At 33.3% G+C, this 20,458-nt stretch overlaps 2 protein-coding genes across 6 annotated transcripts in view; both read right to left on the bottom strand.

The window, feature by feature from the left end:
• Nucleotides 1–8,632, bottom strand: part of IMPL1 (myo-inositol monophosphatase like 1) — a 33,487-nt gene extending 24,855 nt beyond the window's left edge. For 2 of the 5 annotated variants that reach the window (XR_015817169.1, XM_088213771.1), the window contains exons 1-4: nucleotides 8,179–8,625; nucleotides 5,753–5,820; nucleotides 5,285–5,322; nucleotides 5,064–5,192 (exon numbers count right to left, since the gene is read on the bottom strand). Coding sequence is in view for 3 of the 5 variants with exons in the window: in XM_088213771.1 (XP_088069897.1) it covers nucleotides 5,064–5,192; nucleotides 5,285–5,322; nucleotides 5,753–5,820; nucleotides 8,179–8,484 (541 nt within the window). In the remaining 2 variants the exon portion in view is untranslated. Of the gene's footprint in view, nucleotides 1–5,063; nucleotides 5,198–5,284; nucleotides 5,323–5,752; nucleotides 5,821–8,178 lie in introns of all 5 variants that reach the window. The other 3 variants (XR_015817170.1, XM_088213773.1, XM_088213772.1) reach the window with 3 other exon arrangements.
• Nucleotides 8,633–10,024: 1,392 nt separating this feature from the next.
• On the bottom strand, nucleotides 10,025–15,519 carry LOC110808755 (alpha/beta-Hydrolases superfamily protein). The gene is made up of 11 exons (XM_022034355.2): nucleotides 14,941–15,519; nucleotides 14,645–14,736; nucleotides 14,177–14,295; nucleotides 13,615–13,750; nucleotides 13,389–13,440; nucleotides 12,606–12,706; nucleotides 12,255–12,437; nucleotides 11,721–11,878; nucleotides 11,510–11,564; nucleotides 11,213–11,266; nucleotides 10,025–10,754 (listed from the first exon to the last, which is right to left on the bottom strand). Exons 1-11 carry the CDS (start codon nucleotides 15,182–15,184, stop codon nucleotides 10,326–10,328), a joined length of 1,623 nt encoding a protein of 540 aa, XP_021890047.1. The 5' UTR covers nucleotides 15,185–15,519; the 3' UTR covers nucleotides 10,025–10,325.
• Between the last annotated feature and the right edge of the window lie 4,939 nt (nucleotides 15,520–20,458).

The following is a 20,458-nucleotide window of genomic DNA, read 5'->3' as shown; positions in this document are numbered from 1 at the left end:
ACCCTCAAAAATCCTACAATTTCTTTCTTTCCATAAAATCCATAAAAATGTAAATGGAATTACTTTGTGTCATCTATTCCTCGTTTTAAGTCCTTCCCAAAGCAATTCGCCTTTAATAGACTTGGAAATAACCCAGGAAATGCCAAACAACTTGTAAATCATAGACCATAGTTCATAGACAACAGGGCACATGGGAGGTGGTTTCAAGACTCTAAGTTCTTCCTGCACACTGTACACCAGTTAACGAGAACAAAACCTCTTTTCATGAGGTTATCTGAAGTAAGGATACATCTCATAGCAGCTTCTCAAGTAAAGACAGAAATTCTTGGTGGAACAAAGGAGTCCCAGATAATCTTATGTGGGAAAACAGAAAAAGAGTCAATTCTGTCTCTCAAGTTCCTGTATAGTAATTCTAATGAAAAAAAGTCATTCTTGCACAACTTCCAGCTTAATTTATCAGACTCAGTGCCAATTTTCACATTAGCCAGCAGCCAGAGCAGGTTTTCATACTCCACCACCTCCCAATCTTTCTAATTTCAGGTGACAGCCACATCCCAAAACAGAGAACTAGTCCCATAAGCATTTTCAATGAGCATAGCTTTGTCTCTAACAATAGCATAAATGTGAGGAAACTGATTCTAAATACTCATTTGACCACACAAAACGTTCTACCAGAACCAGACCTTGTCACATTTTCCAACCACCCAATTGGAGTTTTTCAGAACAAGTTCATTAGAGTTCAGAATATTCTTCCAAAGATTGAGACTGAATGGGCTCTTGTTCACTTGAGCAACATCAGAAACATCATTACCAAACCATTTGCACATGATAACTTTCTTCCAAAGGCTATTGTTGACGTTCTAAAACCTCCAAATCCACTTGTCATGTAAGGCTTTGTTAAGACACATAATGGATCTTAGGCCTAAGCCACCTGCTTTGGTCAGTTTTAGAAGCTGTTCCCATTTTACCAAATGAAACTTTCTATTCAAATTATCATCCCTCCAAAAGAAACGATACTGAATAGATTCAAACATTTTAGCAACTTTTTTGGGTATAGTGAGCACTGAAAGATAGTAGATTGGAAGATTGGACAAGGTACTTTTGATTAGAGTTTGTCGTCCACCTTTCAATAAAAATTTGCTTTTTCAACAAGCCAATCTGCTTCGAAACATATCAATAACCAGCTTCCAATTGGAGTTGTTTTTATGTTTAGCACCAAGAGGAATCCCTAAATATTTTAAGGGAAGTTGGCCAAACTTGTAGCCACGAACATCAGCAAGGGATCCAACAGATTTTTCCCCGAGCATAATCAATTCAGATTTTTTCATGTTGATTTTAAGGTCGGAAACTGCCTGGAAACACAGAAGGATGCATCTAATGTGCAGTACGTTTCTGACATTATCTTGACAAAAGAAAAAGGTGTCATCCGCAAAGAATATATGAGAGAATTCCAATTAATGACCATTTTTCCCCACAAGAAATCCCCAAAACACCCCTAAGGATTGGGCTTGCAATATAAGTTTGTTGAGTGCTTCCATGACATTAATAAATAACAAAAGGGAGAGAGGTTCACCTTACCTTAAGCCCATAAAAACGTTACAGAAATTCGACAGCCTCCGTTTATCATCACAGCAAAACAAGTGGTAGTAATATATTCCTTTATCCAGCATCGCCATTTGATTCCAAACCCAAGGTTCTCGAGCATATGATCAATAAAGTCCAACGAGACATGATCAAAAGTTTTCTCCATGTCCAACTTGCAAAAGACACCTCTTTTTTTGTTTCTTATGACATCATCAACCACCTCATTAGCCATAAGGATAGCATCAGAAATTTAACATCCATAAACAAAAGCTTATTGGTTTTCTCCAATGATGGATCCAATAATTTTAGACAATCTATTAGCCAACACTTTAGAGAGAAGTTTATAGACACAGCCAACCAAACTAATAGGGTGGAAGTCTTTAATGTTTGATGTATTTTTCTTTTTTTGGAATCAAAACCATAAAGGTAGAATTTATTAATTTGAAAAACGAGAAATTCTTATGAAAATCCATGAAGAACTCCATAACATCATCTTTTACCACACCCCAAAACAAATGAAAGAATTTCATGTTAAATCCGTCTGGACCCGGGGTTTTGTCACCTCGGTTTCAGTAAATTCGACTTCCAATTGGGAAATGGCTAAATCATCTAAGTTGTTAAAGTGATGATTATCTAGTTTCGGTCTCCTAGAACATTCTTCTATAAACATATTTTGAAAATATTTGCATGCACTGTCTCTCATTTCTGTGTTGGCTTCAACTCTGGAGTTGCCAATAAAAAGTTCTTCTACATAATTAATGTTTCTACGATAATTGGCAAGGCAGTGAAAATATTGGGTATGTTTGCCATCCTCTTTAAGTCATTTTTCTCTAACTTTTTGTTTCCAAGATACGATTTCCAAATTGAGTTTGGTTGCTAACTCTAATTTAAATTGTTTTTCCTTTCTCTATTAGTAAGAGACAAACCCGATTCACCATCTTTCTTTTCCAAGATATCGAGTTCATTCATAAGCTCACTGATATGAATTTCCTAGGCCCTTTCCACTTTCTTAGCCCACATTTTAATTTTTTCTTTCAAATTTTGAACTTGTTGGCAAGGCAATAGTTAGGAGGACCTCTATAGCTTGAATTTTTCCACAGATTCAACCATGGTCTTCAAACTACCAATTTTATACCATTTATTGTCAATTCTAAATGGTGAAAGACCCCATTTGATACCCCCAGGATCAAGAACAATAGCGAAGTGATTAAAAAGAGATCTAATGAGTACCTTTTGAGTGAGACTCGGCGTGTCTAGGAGAAGATCATGATTGACAAGAAATCTATCGATACTTGAGTAAGGAGTTCCTCTGTCATTGCTCCATGTCCAATTCTCACCTTTCAGAGAAAAATCAACCAGACCATAGATATCAATAAAGGATTGAAACTCTCTAGCTTCATAAACAAAGAATTGATTGTTGGACCTCTTGCATCTTTTCAGAGTCATGTTGAAATCTCCACTAATCACCCTGTTATTACCCCATCTGTGCATACAAGCAGAAATTTATTCCCAAAGAGTTGTCCTCTCAGCATTGTTATCTCTACAGTACACGCCTGTGAAGAACCATTCAAAACCGTTTAAAGAGCTATTGAATAAACAGGAAGCAGTAGTTTCCCCCGAAAGCCAATCCATGTCTTTATTCCACATAACCAGAATGCCCCCAGCATTTCCCCAAGCCGTACTGGAAAACCATCCAATTGAATTCAAATTCCACAAACTTTTAATGATTTTCTCACTGACCTCCTGGATTTCGGTTTCTTGGAAGCATACCATCGTTGGTTTCCATCTAGACAGACAACCTCTTATAATGTTTCTTTTATTTGGATCATTGAGACCCTTTACTTTCTAAGATATGGTTTTTCCCATCATTGAGACACTGTTGTATTCTCTGAAGTAGTCCCCTGCATTTCTTTCCTTCCTGTCATAGTTTTACTAAACATTGAAGTCGCTTCAGTTCCTTTAGCCCCACTTCTTATTGTTTCTTCTTTCCCTTATTCGTCTGTAGACTAGTAGCATCCTTCTTACCATTTCTTTTATCCCACTCAGCAAACAGTGCTAATGCTCTGTCTTCAAACCCCTTATAAGAGACACCGAACAGTTGGTTAATACCTTTGATATTCTGAATTACGCAAGAGGAGTATATCTGGGCAACTCCACTCAGCAGGCACATTAGAAGGCTGCTTAACCACTCCATTTCTTTAGAGATCGGCAAAGGGGATGAAACAGACTCATCATTGATAGCCAATGCAAATGGGTTTTCAGACTCAAGAAATCGGAGTCAACACCTCGAGAGATTGAGTGAACCCAAGAGACGGAAGAGCAACTTCATTGAGAAATTTCATATTTAGTGTGATTTCATAGTGAGGGACAGTGTCTACATACCTCTTCTCGAAACAAAGCACGACCATATCTTCAATATCTCCTCTTTTAGGGCACAAGTCCGAAGGCAGAGCGGAAGTTTTTTTCTGAAGAAATGCCCGACTCAGTGTTTTTTAGCAATTTAGGGTTAATATCTTGTGTCGAGTTGACTTTTTTGGGCCTCCATTTAACTTTCGGGCGTCTTGTTTTGAATTTTGGACTTCTAGCCTTGGCCCCAAGTATCTTCCAGGTTTCCTTACTCGCCCCCACATGATCAATCCATTTACCTTTTTCAGCCCGAGTGAATTTGGGCTTTTTCGGAGTGGGCTTGGGTGAGATGGATATGGAATTTCCTCCGCCTAACACAGGAAAATGGTCCCCAATTTGAATTTTGAAATTCGAAATGACCAGGTCGGATCCCTTCTTCTCCAGCTGGGATGTAGACATAAGTTAGGATGGATTCTAGCAATATTTGGAAGACTAACAACTCCCAGTTAAGGGTCCAGTATGATGCTCATTTGATCACTCCCAGGCTCTTCTCCTGACAGCTGCACTAGTTGGCGGCACAGCTGGCTTTTGACTGGAACAGGCACGCAGGACGGTAGGCACAGCTAAAACAGCTGACTGGACAGCTAAGCAGAAGGTGGTGCAGCTAGAAGATCCTGGTCATGCAGTTAGGGCACGACTGAGCTCCTACTACTGATGATTAAGGTTGGTCTGGGTTGCTGGTGGCCAGTTCTTTGGTGGCCAACAGCTGGTTGTGATGGCCAGCAATAGAGGCTAGTCTCTTAGGGTTTTGTCTTATTTCAGCAATAAAGGCCAAATAAAATTTGTAAAAAAGTTAAAGGTTTCTTAATCTAGAGTTCTGATACCATGTTAAGAATAGAATGTTATGTATTTTAATGAATAATATGTCCCCTATATATACAAATTATACGGACTAAGAAAGGAAAGCCACCATTATTTACAAAGGAAATATTTACCCTCATACTTTTTGACCTAGTTTTCGCTAATTACACATATACATTTTTTGACAATCCTAAAAGGTAAAACTACATTTTCAAATTCAATACACATTCTCCATGCTATGTAGCTGTTGCACATTTGCAAAAACATCATACCTAGAGGATCAATGCACCAGAGATAATCAGATGACGAATCACCTATAACTCCTCCTTCTTCCCCAAGGATGAGGTGATCTCCAAAGTTCTTTCTCACTATGTCTAAAATAGCAGTCTCACTCATTTTATCTGTGCTGCATGTCCACAAATGTGATGTAAATTTTTTCAAGCATACTTCAAGAATCCAATTATTTATTGAAGCAAGGGAGATATTACCTTACTTGGAAAAAGAAATCTCATGCAACAAAACCTAAAGAATCTAATCAACAATGAATCAGTACTATTAAATACACCAAAGATCTCAGATCAAAAGAAAACGTATGCATTAAGAAGACTCCTCTCAAGACCACTGTAAATAAGATTTGTTGATATTTCATAGACTTTTGACTCTAAACTATTTAAAAGAACATGTTAAAATATGTTCCTGACTGCAATTTAGCATTCAATGAGAATGTATAACTTCATATTTGTAGAAAAGGTAACACCAATTTCATGCCACCATTTTTGAACTGTAATCTGACAGATGCAATGCTTGATGAGAAGCTGATATCATTACCTAAAAATAGTTGCTTTGCTATACCAGTTCTAATTTTACAGGCTTTAAAGGTGTCTTTGATATATTTACACCATCAATTACTTCTCATGGCTATAAAAACCTTTAAAAGTGAGATTGCCTTTTAAGTGCTTACTCAGTTACTAAGTCAGTCAGTCCTTTATATGTGATATTTCGAGGCTTATTAACAGCATCCATCACGACCTGTCACAAAAAATGGAAAGATTAACCAACCAGACAAATGACAATTAAAGTGGTGCATGTCTGTATAAGGGTTCACTTGATTGATAGTTGCAGAAAAGCAGGCATCACGACAAAAAAATTGAGATCCAGGTAAAAGTAACCATATTGTTGGAGCATTTATGCAGTATAGAAATTACCAATTCTATTATCCATGTAACAATTTCCTTATACTGCGATAGTTTTTCAACAGCCATTCAGACCCAACTTAACCTTCATAGAATAGAAAGATACAAGAAAACACAAGGAAGAAGAAAAACAAACTGTCATAACATCTCGAACATGAACTCCTGACAGTACTGAGAAAACATTAGACTTCACAAGAAAATAATTCATGAAGCCACATATATGCATCAAGAAATGGAATATGTAACCAAGAGACACAAATTTTCAAGTACAAACATCAGGACATCAACTCAAGAACCGCATACTTAAATGCAAGCAGAAATTACCAGAAATACAGAAGTAAGAAGGAATATGATCAATTACAGGAAACCATAAAAGAAACTACAAAGAGCTCAATCTATATAATTTACAGTATAATTGACTCAAGAGAAGTGAAGTTAAAGAAAATGAAATGAGGGAATGCCTACCCTTATTTCACTTGTTTGAATAAAAAACAGTAACTAAAATTGGGTATGTTGATTATCTTTATCTCTCTCTTAAAACTCTAATTTTTCCTCTTCTTTACTTTTTCAGAAGTTATCCAAACAATAAAAACATTTTCCTTTTCTTTAAAAGCTCTGTTTACTTAGTATTTATCTTTATTCCTCAAAAAAAGTCTTTTTCTTTTCTTTCATCCTCTCAATTCCTTTCTTCAACTTTTCCTCACACATAATATTGAAAAGATCATTTTTATTAGAATTTTACAATTCCCAATTTGAATCTTATACTTTAACTTGATTCAATAACAAATAATTTGAAACCTATTGGTGAATCACAATCTATCATGAATATAACCGAAACTTAAAAAGTGGTAAATAACTTATTTCAATTATTTTAATTAAAAGATCCAATATTTATAAAATTTGCTCTAGAAACAAATGTTTTAATTATCATATAAATCTTCTAAAATATTTTTTTTTTAAATAAAAATATGTATATTACGTATATGACTCTAAAGGGGTGCCGCCTCTATACAAAATATTTACATGTCCGTTACTACATCAAATACCATCCCAAAATCATTCCACCTGTATACATTATGACCCAGAATTAGAGTCTCAAAAGTATGTAACCACCTATCTCTAATTCTACCAATATCCCTAACACAACCATTGAATGCTCTATTGTTTCTCTCTTTCCGCACCATCCAAAAAATAGTTAAAGAAATCAGTTTAACAATCTTTGATCTTTTCCCAATCCCTCCCCAAACCCAAAGTTCATTTTTTACCGAGTTTCCAATTACCCAATTGATACCTAATAAAGTATGCACCATATGCCATAAACTATATGTCATTGGACACCAAAGGAGAAGATAGTTGCAAGATTCAGCAGCTTCCATGCAAAGATAGCAACCATTGACCATAATATGACCCCTTCTTGTCAACTTGTCAATAGTAAGAATGCACTCCCGACCCGCTTCCCAGAAAAAAAAAAAAAAAAAAGCAATTCTCAATGGCGCATTCACTTTCCAAATCTGATGATCCAGGAATTTCAAACCATCATCCTCCCTAGTTATCAAGTAGTCATATAAGGATTTTACAGTATAAATGTCATCTTTCTTGAACTTCCAAGTAACTTTATCCCTAAAAGTATCCAAATGCACATCAGCAAGAACTTGAAGGAGTCTTGTAAACTCATCAATCTCCCAATCATTCAAAATCCTAACCAGATCGATGTCCCAACCACTCCTCTCATCCACTCCCCTAAACACCTCCTCTACCACCAAATTCTTCCTCATCGCCAAATTATAAACTCTTGTAAATTGGTTCTTAAGACTACCCCTCCCTAACGAGTCATCCTCCCAAAAATTAATGATATTACCCCTCCCAAGCTTCCACTGAATACCCTCCGTAAACTGCGCCCTCCCCATACTAATACCCTTCCAAAGTCCCACCCCATGAGGCCTAGCTATCCCCCTGCTATATAAATCTTCTAAAATACTTAATGTTGGATATTTTTCTTTGATTAGCGAATTAAGTTTTGAATATTACAATTAAATTTGACTGATGATTTCCAACTCAATAAACTGAGTTTTCAATTAAGAGTTTGAATTTCAATATCCTGGCTTAAAGAAAAAACAAGACCAAAAAATTTTTATCTGGGCTTAGCATAAGATAAAGAATACAATGAGAGATAGAGAGGAGAGAGAGCGAGAACCTCAGCGCCAGTTTTAGCAGCAGTCTCAACAACTTGAAGGAGCTGAGTTGGAGGAATTGGTCCAGTTACTTGGGCACCCACTTTTGGGAACTTTTTCTGATTGGAGACATCTGATAATGCAGCTCTCATGCATAGTTTCTTACTGGATTTGGTGTTGAAAAACTGAATTCTTTGATACCCACGTTGAGAATCGCCACTAACTATCTGAACTCCATACTGAGTTGGGGGGTTCAGAGGTGGAATCAATCTGGGTCGTGGAGAAAATCTGAGAGGACAGTTGGTGGAGAAGACAAGAGACCGACCCATTCCAATTTCCGGTGCTTGTATTAACAAAATTTTCTTGCTACCTCCTCCTCTCCCTCCTTTTCAGCCTTTCTCAAATCGCATGTGTGTACGAGCTTTGGCCTGTCACCAATGGCAGAAGACGATAAAATGGAATAATTACAGGATGAGAAAGAGAATAAGCTGCTGAGATTACCGTTTTTACGGAAATTTCCTATTTTATTCCCATAATTAGGTAAAATTTCTTATAATTTAATTCAATTGTTATTTAATTTTAAAATTTTAAAAAATTATCTTAATTTATAATATTTTTATAAAATTAAAAATTTTCAATAAATAATAACAGAAAATTTACCTGTTTTATTCATATTTTACTTTTAATAAAATTTAAAAATTATAAACATTAAAGATTAATATCACCAAATAAAAATAATATATTTATTTTGTTGAAGTAATATGAATAGTATTAATAAAAAATAAAAGAATAAAATGGTATAAGAAGTTATTTTTTTTATGCTATTATCAAATAATACAAAAAAAATTATTATTTCGAAAAAATTCATTAAAATATTAAATTTTTAAAATAAATTATAAGTTTAGAAACTAAATAGTAACTATATATATATATATATATCAAATTATAACGTAGTTCATAGTTCATTCAGTAAATTTCAAATTCATCTTAATTTTTTTTTTCAAAAACTTAAGAAATTAAGACAATTCAAATTGTTACGTTCTTCAACTAATTTGGATTCATGAAATATCTAATAATTTTTAATGAAAAAATATTTATTATAAACTTTCAAATCTCATAATTTATAAACTTTTACATATCTTTTATTTTTTATAACATCTCAATTGATAATTTATTTTTCACTTATTTCATATTTAATTCATGATTTAGTTTGAAAATATAAGTTATAAAAAGCTTAAAAGAAGTGGATTTAAAAATTTATATCTACTTTTCTTGTGTTCTTTTTTTATTATTTTTGGGTGTTTCTATCACATAAGTTACATTACAGCATGATTTTAGTCTCCCACAAAAAAAAAATAAAAAATATATATATATATAAAAGGAAAGGTCACGATGGATTAATATTGTACCTTCAAATCCTATTGATTTACCATAACTTAGAGATATTTTTTTAATAAAAAATACACATTTTATTAATTAAATAATACACACACAATAATTATAATACAATTAATATATTGACACCAACATATAAGAATGTATAATTTAATCTACACACAACTGTTTATAAAGGATTCAAAATTACTGAACTATTGATTTAAAAAACACTCTTCTTAATTACAATACAACTTTATTTTTTTCAACCTATACCCCAAATTCAAACTCATGCTTTTGTACAAGTATTAATCATTCAATTATAAAATATAACTTTAATTCCTATGATCTTAAATTATTTAGTAACTCGTGTCATTTCACGTTCAAATATAATGTTTCAAAAAAGAATAAATAAAACTTCTAGTTAATCTTTTTTTTTAAATGAAATAAACATTAGATATACAGTGCGTAATTTTGTAAGACTAAAATCAACCATTCATCGGAATCTGAAATTGTTGCCACTGTCCATTGCCATTTAGAAGTTCTAAGGGACAATTACCAATTGAACAAGATACCATAAATTTTCACTACATCCTAACAATTCAAAGTAAAAGCTAAACGTCCGTACTTATATAATTTACAGAGTATGACGTTTTCCATTTTAAGAAATGACAAGCAACATTAATGTTCTCTGTAACAGACAAAGGTTAAGAAGTCCATATCACCTTAGACAAAGCTCCTATATACAAACATGTACAACATTTGGCACTCCATTTCTTTCTGCTCGAACCCAGCTTTAGGCGTCAACTGAAACACTAACAGCATTAAGCTCAACATGCTGCTTACCCTCAGTCTGGGGATGAATTATAACAGTGGCACGAGCCTCTGCCCGAGAAGAATTATTTTCTCCTCCCTGAGAAACAGATATGGAGCTTACTAGAGGCTCTCTTTTAGCAACATTGTTGTCCACATTATTATTTTCTTGGTCTTCTGAAATAATTTCCCATTCTTCTTTGAGTGAGGTGACCTGTATGCCTTCCTCTTGATGCTTTTCCATTTCAAATGCAGTCGGTAGGATCACATAATCATTTAAAGGGTTGTAGTATGGATCTATTTCACCTGCTTTAAGCCAGTGCTTGAGAATTCGAAACACATGATGCTCACAAAGAATTCCCCGGTGTTCACCGGGCACTCCAACCCTTGCTTCTGCCTTAAGCCCATCAGCCTGGAAATGATTAAGGGAAAAGGCTAGCTAAGAATCTGCATGGAGTTCAGCATTTGTAAAAATAATGACAAGTAAGAAAATTGCAACTTCCATCAACCCCCCATTTTGGACTCGGTCTCTCTCATCCTCAAATTTTATTGGAGACTTATAGTTTAACTACTTTCCCAGCACTGCCCACTCTTCCAACCAAAATGGAAGAATCCATTTTTCCCACCGTTTTTCCTCTCTCCCTATTCTGCTTCATGAACTTAATTTTGGGTCAACAGATTTAACAGTTAAGTTGACACTAACACATTCTTTTGCATTAAAATAAATTAATTTCTCATTTATAAATTTGAAAGAAAATAATTGATTGCAGTGGATCCAAAAAAAAATCAAGAACAGATCCTTTGTAGAAAAGGTGAAATCATAGCATAATCAAATAGCTAAACAATAGTTATACTTAAAAATAGAACAACCTTAGCAGATTCAGCTGGAACTGTTCCATCACCATCTACGCATACATATGTAGGCTGAAAAATTAGAATACAAATCACCATCAGCAAATAATCAAAAATGACAACTTCATAGCAAAAGACTATATATTTAATAACAAAAGAAAGCAGAAATTTGTTTGCATAAATGCAAATTGCTTGAACTATGGAAGAAGATTTTTCAAGCTAGGATTCCCAAAAAAGAAAAACTTTGCAGAAACAGCACACATTATATACTACACTGCATCACAGCAAAAACAGAACTCAATAGAAAAACATGACCTGGAAATATCGTAGTTGTTTCAGATCTGTAACGGGTATATCCTCACTTCCATAGCTGCAGATTAGTAAACCAAATTAAAGATATACAGACCCATGAATATATAGAAAATATTAAGTAAAACTGGTGGCATGAAGCATTTAAATTAAGGAACCACATTAGTAAGTCACTGAAACAATGATGAAGTCCTTCATTCTGAAGCAGAAGCATTACCAAACACTGTGTGGCGTTTCAAGATTTATTCCATATATGTTATAGAATTTAACTTGAGGAGGAACTTTGGCACGGGATAAGATCTTGTGTGTTTCATCAGTCCATTTCAAGATCTCTAAGTTGAAAGGAAGAGAGATATTCTCGCCATCATAATTGACCTGAATCATGAAGTGAATGTACACACACAAACCAAACAATTATCCTAAATAAGAGAGCCAATACAGGTCGTAAAATAATGCAAAACTTAATCCACAAATGTCAAAGCAGTTCTCTTGGAAACCATAAAGGAATGCTTTTATATAAAGAAAGAGGAGGTCTATAAAACAAAATAAAATTAAATAAAGAGGAAACCTATAAGAGCGGGATAATCTGCAGTAACAAAAATTACTTGACCACATAAGCATCATCAGGCATGTCTCAACGTGAGATAATTAAGCAGATGTCCCATTTTATTGAACCTTTTACTTCCTAAAAAAGTTACACCTAAGATGTCTATCTTTATCATCACTTTGCATGTTATGCACTGTACCTCACCGTATTACTCAAAAGAGCTTCCTTAAAGACTTTGATGCTCTCTATCGGGGGGTAAGACTCCAGAATAACGCCAGGGTTTCCGTCACAACCTTGTTTCTCTCTCCACAATTCCAAAAGAGGACGGTGTTGCCATTTGAAATCTGGACAAGCCATCAATTCATATATTGATGGGCATTCAATAAGCTGAAACATCGCAGCAAACAACAACATTGATGTTGACTCAGTAATGAACTTAATCTTGTGTGTAACAGGCAAAATTTATAACAATTGGACCTTAGGGTGCCATTATAATAGATGTTAAGCCACAGAAAAGAATCGCTGTAATTCAAAAGCCAAAACAATGTACCATACCAACTGATGCATGCTCCACTTTGAAATAAAAAGATTTTGCTCCCATCCGTCGACAAATGACATTCCATTTAGAAGGGCAGATGCAATATATCCGGGAGCACCTGTTGACAAATGTTGAAAGCCCACCTCACTTGACAAAACTTAGAGGAAATAAAGTTTCAAAATAAGATGGCTTGATACTTCTAGTTGAATCACTGGAGATAGAAATGCAAATCAATACCTTAATCTAGTCTTAAACATTCAAATCCAATAAAAATTAGGACCAGATTAAATATGGAAGATGCTAAACACCAGGCTAATAAACTTCCAAGAAAATATACTCCAGTGAAGAAATTCAATAGACGAGTTCACCACCTGGTATTAATGAGCTAAAGAAAATGCAATCCTGTACTATGAGCAGAAAATACTACGAAAATCCTTAAGCATTCTTTCAAGCATAAACACTGAACTAATTCTGATAAACAACTTTATTGCAAAGAAAAGAATCATGTGCACTGATCCTTGCAGAATTTCCTCACCTCAATTCTGTCTAGATTTCCTTACTGTGTTTTTCTCTTTTTTTTTTTTTTCTTTTGAAAGGCAATACGCTTTATGTGCTTCAACTTCACACCCGGAAAAGCAATCAAATCACAGTACTGAAGTCAGACCACTACTCTTATTTATAACCTTAATTACAATAATTTGAGTGTTCATTTTCATTCTGTAGGTTATCTTGTGCAATAGAAATTACAGTCTGAATATTACCCTGAATGTCCACTCTACAAATTGCTTACAACCACTTACCACGGAATGGTGCAGCAATAGCAATCCAGTTCTTCACATACTTCTCAAATATCTGCATAACAGAGCACCAGTAGATTATAAATACGTCAACTTAATTTCTCGTTCTGTAAAAAGATATATTGGCCACCAAAAATGGTTATACAGAGTGTTATAGAGAGAGAGAAAGAGAAGATGTTCACAAGAATAAGGAAGATAAAGAATTCAAATTCAAAAGAGGATGGTTTACATCACTATGCAGGCTCATGAAACATTTCACTAGAAGACCTCCCATCGAATGACTTATAATATTTATTTTTTTCTCTCCTGATGCTTTATAAACAGACTCTAATTTTGCAGCAAAGCGATCTAAGGTCTCCTGCAATCTGAAAGATTATAAAGCATTTAAAAAGAGCATAAGATTGCATCGAAAAATATTCTCCAAAGCAAGAAAACAACATGCATCAGGTTGCCAGCAACATTTTAACTCACAAATACCAGTTTACTCCGTGAACAGATTGACAAGACACTTTATAAATGAACTAGTCTAATGTAACAAGACATTCAAATCCTTCAGGGGAACCAAATATGGAAAGCCCATTTCATCATAAGATGGAACTCAATTATAATGTGCCATGCTACAACTGCGAGTATTACCTTCCAGCAGTTCATTATTCTTCCATAAATTAGGCATCCTGTGGTCAATGTTCAATTACTTCTCAAAGAATTGTGGCTTTTTATCTTCAACAGAAAGCCAAAGAAGCAAAGGAAATGCATATTATTCACTCTAGCCACCAGAAAATGAATGGTACCTGTTACTTTGCCGAAAATCATACCCAAATCCAAATAGTGTCTTTCCCTCTTCAAAACCCCACTTCAGCAGTTCAAGAATCATATCATGGAAATAGCAAACGCATTCTCTGCCAATTATCTGCAGTGGACATGGTAATGGAACCATCAGTTAGTTAGCCTTGTTAAAGTTTTATGCAAAGTAGATTTTGAAGAAAATTGTGAACGAAGCATCATGAACTAATCACAAAGTTCTCCAGGGGTTAGCATGCCATCGTCTACAAAAGTTTTAAAAAGACAAATGATAGATTTCATACAAGATAAGTTTGCATAAAGCATCACGTGAGATAATCCACAAATATACTCTCAAAGCACAAAATATCCAAATAAAACCAATTTTCTACGGATTCTTCCAAAAAAAAAAAATAAACAAATTTTCTACCGAAAAAAACTGCAGAAATCGTGCATTAAAAGTCAAAGACGAAAGGTACCAAGTCAGGGTCCAAGATATCAATTGCGTACAATCCATATCGATCCTCAGGAACCACAATTCTCGTTTTCGGATCAAGAGTAATGGTTTTACCTGCAAGATAAATAACTACTTAACAACAAAAATCGATTACTTAAAACCCTTAAAGATTGATGAAAAATCAAAATGTTCCCTTTCCGTATATTCTTTCTTTAGTACCGTCTTATTAATTAAATGCACGCTCTTGTAATAACGAGAGAAAAAAAAATTCCCCGCCCAAAATGAAAAATTAAACGTTCACGAAACGGCAACAATTACCAGTAGAAGGATCGAAATAGGACCAAAGCTTTGTTCTAAACGTGTAATCGGCCCCCAAAAGCCGGACCCAAACTCTCTCTTCTTTCCCTGTCTCAACATCCACAGCATTTAAAATGGAACCCGCAATACCCGGTACCAACAGAACCGGGTCGAGATTCGGGTCCACATAGGGTTGTGGCTTTCTCCTCCTCAGTCTCAGCCATAGCTCCACGGATTGCACGATCTCATCCAACAACACGGCCATAGTAAAATCAACAGAAATGGAGAAATTGAGCTCTGATTAGCCCCTAGCCGGAGGAAGAGGCAGGAATGGAGCTGAAAGAGGGGCCTATGAAGTGTGAACTAAATTAGAGTAATTTTAAACCCTAAATTGAGGTTTCTCAAGTGTTTGAATTGAAAGGCAAATTAACAACTGATCAGATTTAGGAATCGTATCTTGAAGTCGGTTGATGAGATTGGGAGCGTAAGAATGGAAAAGTAAAGCAACAGCCGTGAAGACAAAGGAGACAGCAGAGGCTCACGGAAGCTACGGAAGAGACAGAACACAACTCAGTTGAGAATTGAAAATGAGAGTGAGATATAAAAATTTAGAATAATTTATATTTTATTGCCAAAAAAATTATGTTTTAACAAGTGACAATATTTTGAATTATTCCAAAGTATCCTCTATGATACATGAAGTACTTATTTTAAGAAAAATAATTAATAAAGAAAAAATTATTTTGAATTTAACCAAGCAATAATAATGAAATTTATCAAAATATAAATAACATTAAAATATTAAATTAGTATATTAAAATTAAAAGAAGAGTTACATACTTCAATATAAAATATGAAAAGAATAAACAATATTAATAAAAATAAAATTAGTATAAGTCAATATTATATATGGAGAGAGAGAGTGAGAGTTATCATTTGACGCCACATTTGAAGCTTGTCAAGGGCCAAGGGATCATGGCTTCCTCAAAAACTTTTTAGAATTCAAATTATATAATATGATTTCTATTGTAGGATTTAATTAAAATTAAGAAAATATGATAGTTACCATAAATTGTTTATTATCTAATTAAATTTTTGAATAAATTAAGAAAATTATCATTGTAGAATTTATAATATTTTGTTTAGTATCTATTTGTTTTTTATTGTTAAAAAGTCATAAATCTAACCAAAAAATTCCCAAGTTTGTTGCTTCTGGTCATTTCCTGCATTTATAAGAAACCAAAAAAATCAATTGTTCTCCAATTTTCCCCATCTAGGATGAAATTTCTAGACCAAACTTTATTATATATATATATATATATTAGTTCACACACTACATTTAATGCACTAATTAATCTTCTTTCAAATTTCAATCGTATATAATATATATATATATATTATATTATATAAACATCTGAGGCAGCAAAAACGATTTCTTTTTCTAAAGTTTCAGTCACGTGTCATCTTTCTTCTTTTCATAATATGTATATAACATATATATATATATATAGACGTCAACAAGAGCAATGATTAAATTTTTTCTTCCTGAATTTCAGGGGAGTGCCTTTTTTTTTTCCCCCTCATATATATGACATAAAAAACTCAATTTGGTCCCCTTCATTCTGGTCTTTGGTTGGAAAATTAATCATAATTTGGCATTGGTCTAATCATAATTTGGTATTGGTTTTGCCACGTCGTCAAATATTTATTTCTTTGAAAAAGTTACAAAACATTAATCATATTTAATCTAATTTAAGAAAATATATACTCTATATTGGAATTATATGGGAATATAGTATCTTATTTATATTCTCTTGTATTTATTAATTAAAAAATATTGAATATTTTGATTAAATCATATTCTTATATTAAAATCATTTAAAATGAATAAAATATTTTATATAACTAAAATACATCTATAAAGGGAAATGAAATGTTAGTGAAATGTAGTCGAGAAGGACACATATATAAAGTTGAATTCTTTTTTTAAGTCCTCTATGTATACAAAAGAAATGAAATAAAATAATGAAGTAAAGAAACAATGGCTCTATTATAATCATTCATATGAGGTTTTAGTTTTAGTTTTGAGACTACAAAGTCATATTATAACACTAGAGTCTAGGATTTAGGTTCTTGATAATCAAAATTATATTAATAATAAATTTAAAAAAATTATTTTTATTTTAAATTTTTTTTGAAGAAATATATATTTTGAGTGCATTTAAAAATAATTTTCAAAAGTCAAAGTCAAATTGAAAATAAAAAATTATCTATCTGAAAAGAAAATTAGAGCAAAAATAAAAAAAACGAAAAAGTGGCCACATAGGACCACCACGTTAGCAGTGCGGTCGGTCACCGTGCGCAGCGTGGCAGACACGCGGATACACGTCCACGCCGGCAATCCACGTACTAACCTATCTTACGACCCAGATTTACTTCCGCGCGCACAAATGACCCAGAATCGTTTCTCATTTAGGCGCGATCGAACAGTCTCGATGCATTTGATCATGCAGTCCTATTTTATTTCCTAAATAAGATGGATCTAACAGCAGAGATTGCGCCACGCATCCTCAAATAGACGACCTTAATTGAAAGAATATGAGTATTTAAACTCCTCTTCCACCGAAACCCTAACCCTAATTGCAACCAGCCCGCTAGAAAAGAAGAAGAAGGGTGGCCGGAAGAGAAGTCGACCATTGTCACCATTGCACCGGAACCCTCATCGACGACGGAAGGTGAGTTTTTTCTTCCCTTCGATTCCCATTTCGATTCTAAGCCACCCCAAACCCATATCGATGCCAAAAAAACCAAAGGAGAAGCCGAAAACAGAGGACAGAGCTCGGCTGAGCAGCTACACCTGCGACCCAAAACCTCTCTGGTGAGCCTGAATTCCCTTTCCGTTCCCTTTTATTTTCTGACCATTGGATTTCTGACTTATTTCTAATGTAGGGCAACCGAAGAAAAACTCTGACTGGAAAGGAGAAACGCCAGAGTTGCCACACCAGAAACCCCACCCGCTAGTAAGTCTCGATTTTTTTCTTTTTTTCCACCAATAGAGACCACCTAACCTCAAGTTTTGCAGGTTTTCACATAGGACGGACTGAAATTGGCCATACTAAGAGGAGGCACCGCCATAGGTGTCGAAGTCAGTGCTGGAGCAAGGCGGCACCGCTGTGTCGGAACCCTAAACTAGCCTCGAAAAATTTTAAACCCTTATTATGCCCATTTTTCAAGTATTTTCGGATATTTGATGTGTGTTTTTGGTTTTCGCAGAAAAACTCAAAAAATTCAAGAACTGAGAACTACTGGGAAGTGTAATGAAAAAAGCGGTGTTTTAAACACCGACTCGGGATAAAAATCCTTCATCTTTTCTTCCGTTACAGTTAATTAAAGTCTAATAAATAATAAATGGTGAAATTGTAAATATTGACAACCCCTGATTAATTAAATACAGGTCATTGATGGAGTCGGTAATTGGTCAATATGTAATTATCCTATTTTATCTGTACGGTTCATTTATTGTTATGTTGTTTTGTTTGCTTACTGTTACTACATGCACTTTAATTTATTAGGTTTAATTAATTTCTCACGGATTAGTTTACTCAACCATTTTAGCCATTTAACTTATTTGAATGAATGTCTTGATTTCACATTCTTTAATTATCGTGTATTAAATTACATTGTCTATTTAATTATCATCCTATTGTCCTGTAATTATAAAATGAGATTGTTGCATGTAATGGGTGGTTAAATGATGATGTGGACATGTATGTTTTAGTTAACATTATCAAACCAAAAAAACTTACTAGGTGTCATGGAAAATGATATACGGACCCGGTACACAAGATAAACCCTACCATAGATGTTACCTCGGCCGAACAGAACTGAGAAGTTCCATACTGAAAGGGTTGGGAAGTATTTTGTTCACGCTTAAACCAGACAGGATATTGAAGCGGTGGTATGTTTGGTGCCCATTACTACACGGGGTATGGAGACAACTGGTTGATTAATATATTGAATATTTGGTCCACGTATAGTGGGAACCCCTATGGATCCCCAGCGGCACAGGTAAGTAAGTAAAAAGGTAAAGTCTGATTATTGTTAGTTTTTTAGAATGTATTATGTATATTACTATTATCGTTCTTTCATTCACAAATGGTATCTGGGAAACTCAACACCCTATTTGGATAAATTTTAGTGATAGTTAATTAATATATGATAATCGTAGTGATTGAATGATAATGACACAGGATGAGAATGACAAAAATTATTTATGTTTGTATGATGGTATATTAATGTGTATGTTAATGACATATTTTTGTTTGAATGATATGATGATATGGTTGTATTTTTGGTCAAATGACTAATTTACTCCTACATATTATATGTAATAGTAAATGGTATATAAGAAATATGTAAAGAAAAAAAAATTATTTACCAATATAATTACATTTGTATTTAAATAAATAATTATTACACATAATTAAATTAATTTTTATATTTAATAAAATAAATAATAATAATTTATATTATCATATTAATTTAATTTTAATAAAAATAAATTATTTATATATTAGAAACAAATAGTTGTAATTATATATTATTATATTAAATCTAAAATTATTTTAACAAATAAAAAATTAAAATATGCTTGAAATAATCACATACTATAAGTTAATTTATTAATTAATATTGTTTAAAAAATTAACCATCAATAAAATTCTATGTGCGTAATCATTTTTTTTTTATTAGTTTCAAACTTCTAAATTCATTTTTTTAACAAAAATGTATAGCATATATGTACATATGTAGATATCTTATATTCATATTCAATAATAGAAAAATATTTATATTTTATTACCAAATTATTTGAGAATTAAACAAATACCATAATAAACCAAAACTGCTTCAAAAATGTAAATAGTAAAAAATATTGTCCACAAACAAGTAAAGAAAGATAGAAGAAATTAGTTTATTTAACATAAATTAATCAATCCAAAATAACAAATTAGCCCATTAAAATAATAAGATTCATCTATTAAACATCCAATATCAGTTTGATAAAGGTTCTTAAAACCATAATATAATCTTGCTTTTCAGCAATAACAACCTCCATTTTCAATTATCTGAAAATTCGAATAAAGAAAATAATCAAAACCAGCAAAATAACAAATAAAAAATATTCGAACTTAAAATATAATATTAGTCATTACCTGGTAAATTAAGCAAATTGGTCATGAAAAAATTACACCGATCAGGAGAACAAGTCATTAAAGCTTTACCCATGTTTGGTTTATCCATAAGTAGCATAACAGTTTTTGTTCTAGAAGGGGATCTAATCCCATATGAGAAACTTCTTGATATAACTCTTATGCTGAAACATGCGCTTTTGAAATTGTTAGTATTTGCTTCATTGAATTTAAAATAGTTCGAACTTCATCCATATATTTTTCTTCATAGACCGTTGTCCAATGTCTCACTTTTTTCTGCATGAAAGACTCTTGCACCTCATGTTCAAATTTTGAAGTAAGAGTTTCGG

This window comes from Carica papaya, chromosome 2 (assembly GCF_054855325.1).
Source record: "Carica papaya isolate Zhongbai chromosome 2, ASM5485532v1, whole genome shotgun sequence".
Taxonomy (NCBI): domain Eukaryota; kingdom Viridiplantae; phylum Streptophyta; class Magnoliopsida; order Brassicales; family Caricaceae; genus Carica; species Carica papaya.
The sequence above is the reverse complement of the archived record's forward strand: the minus strand, read 5'-3'. Positions and strand labels throughout refer to the sequence as shown.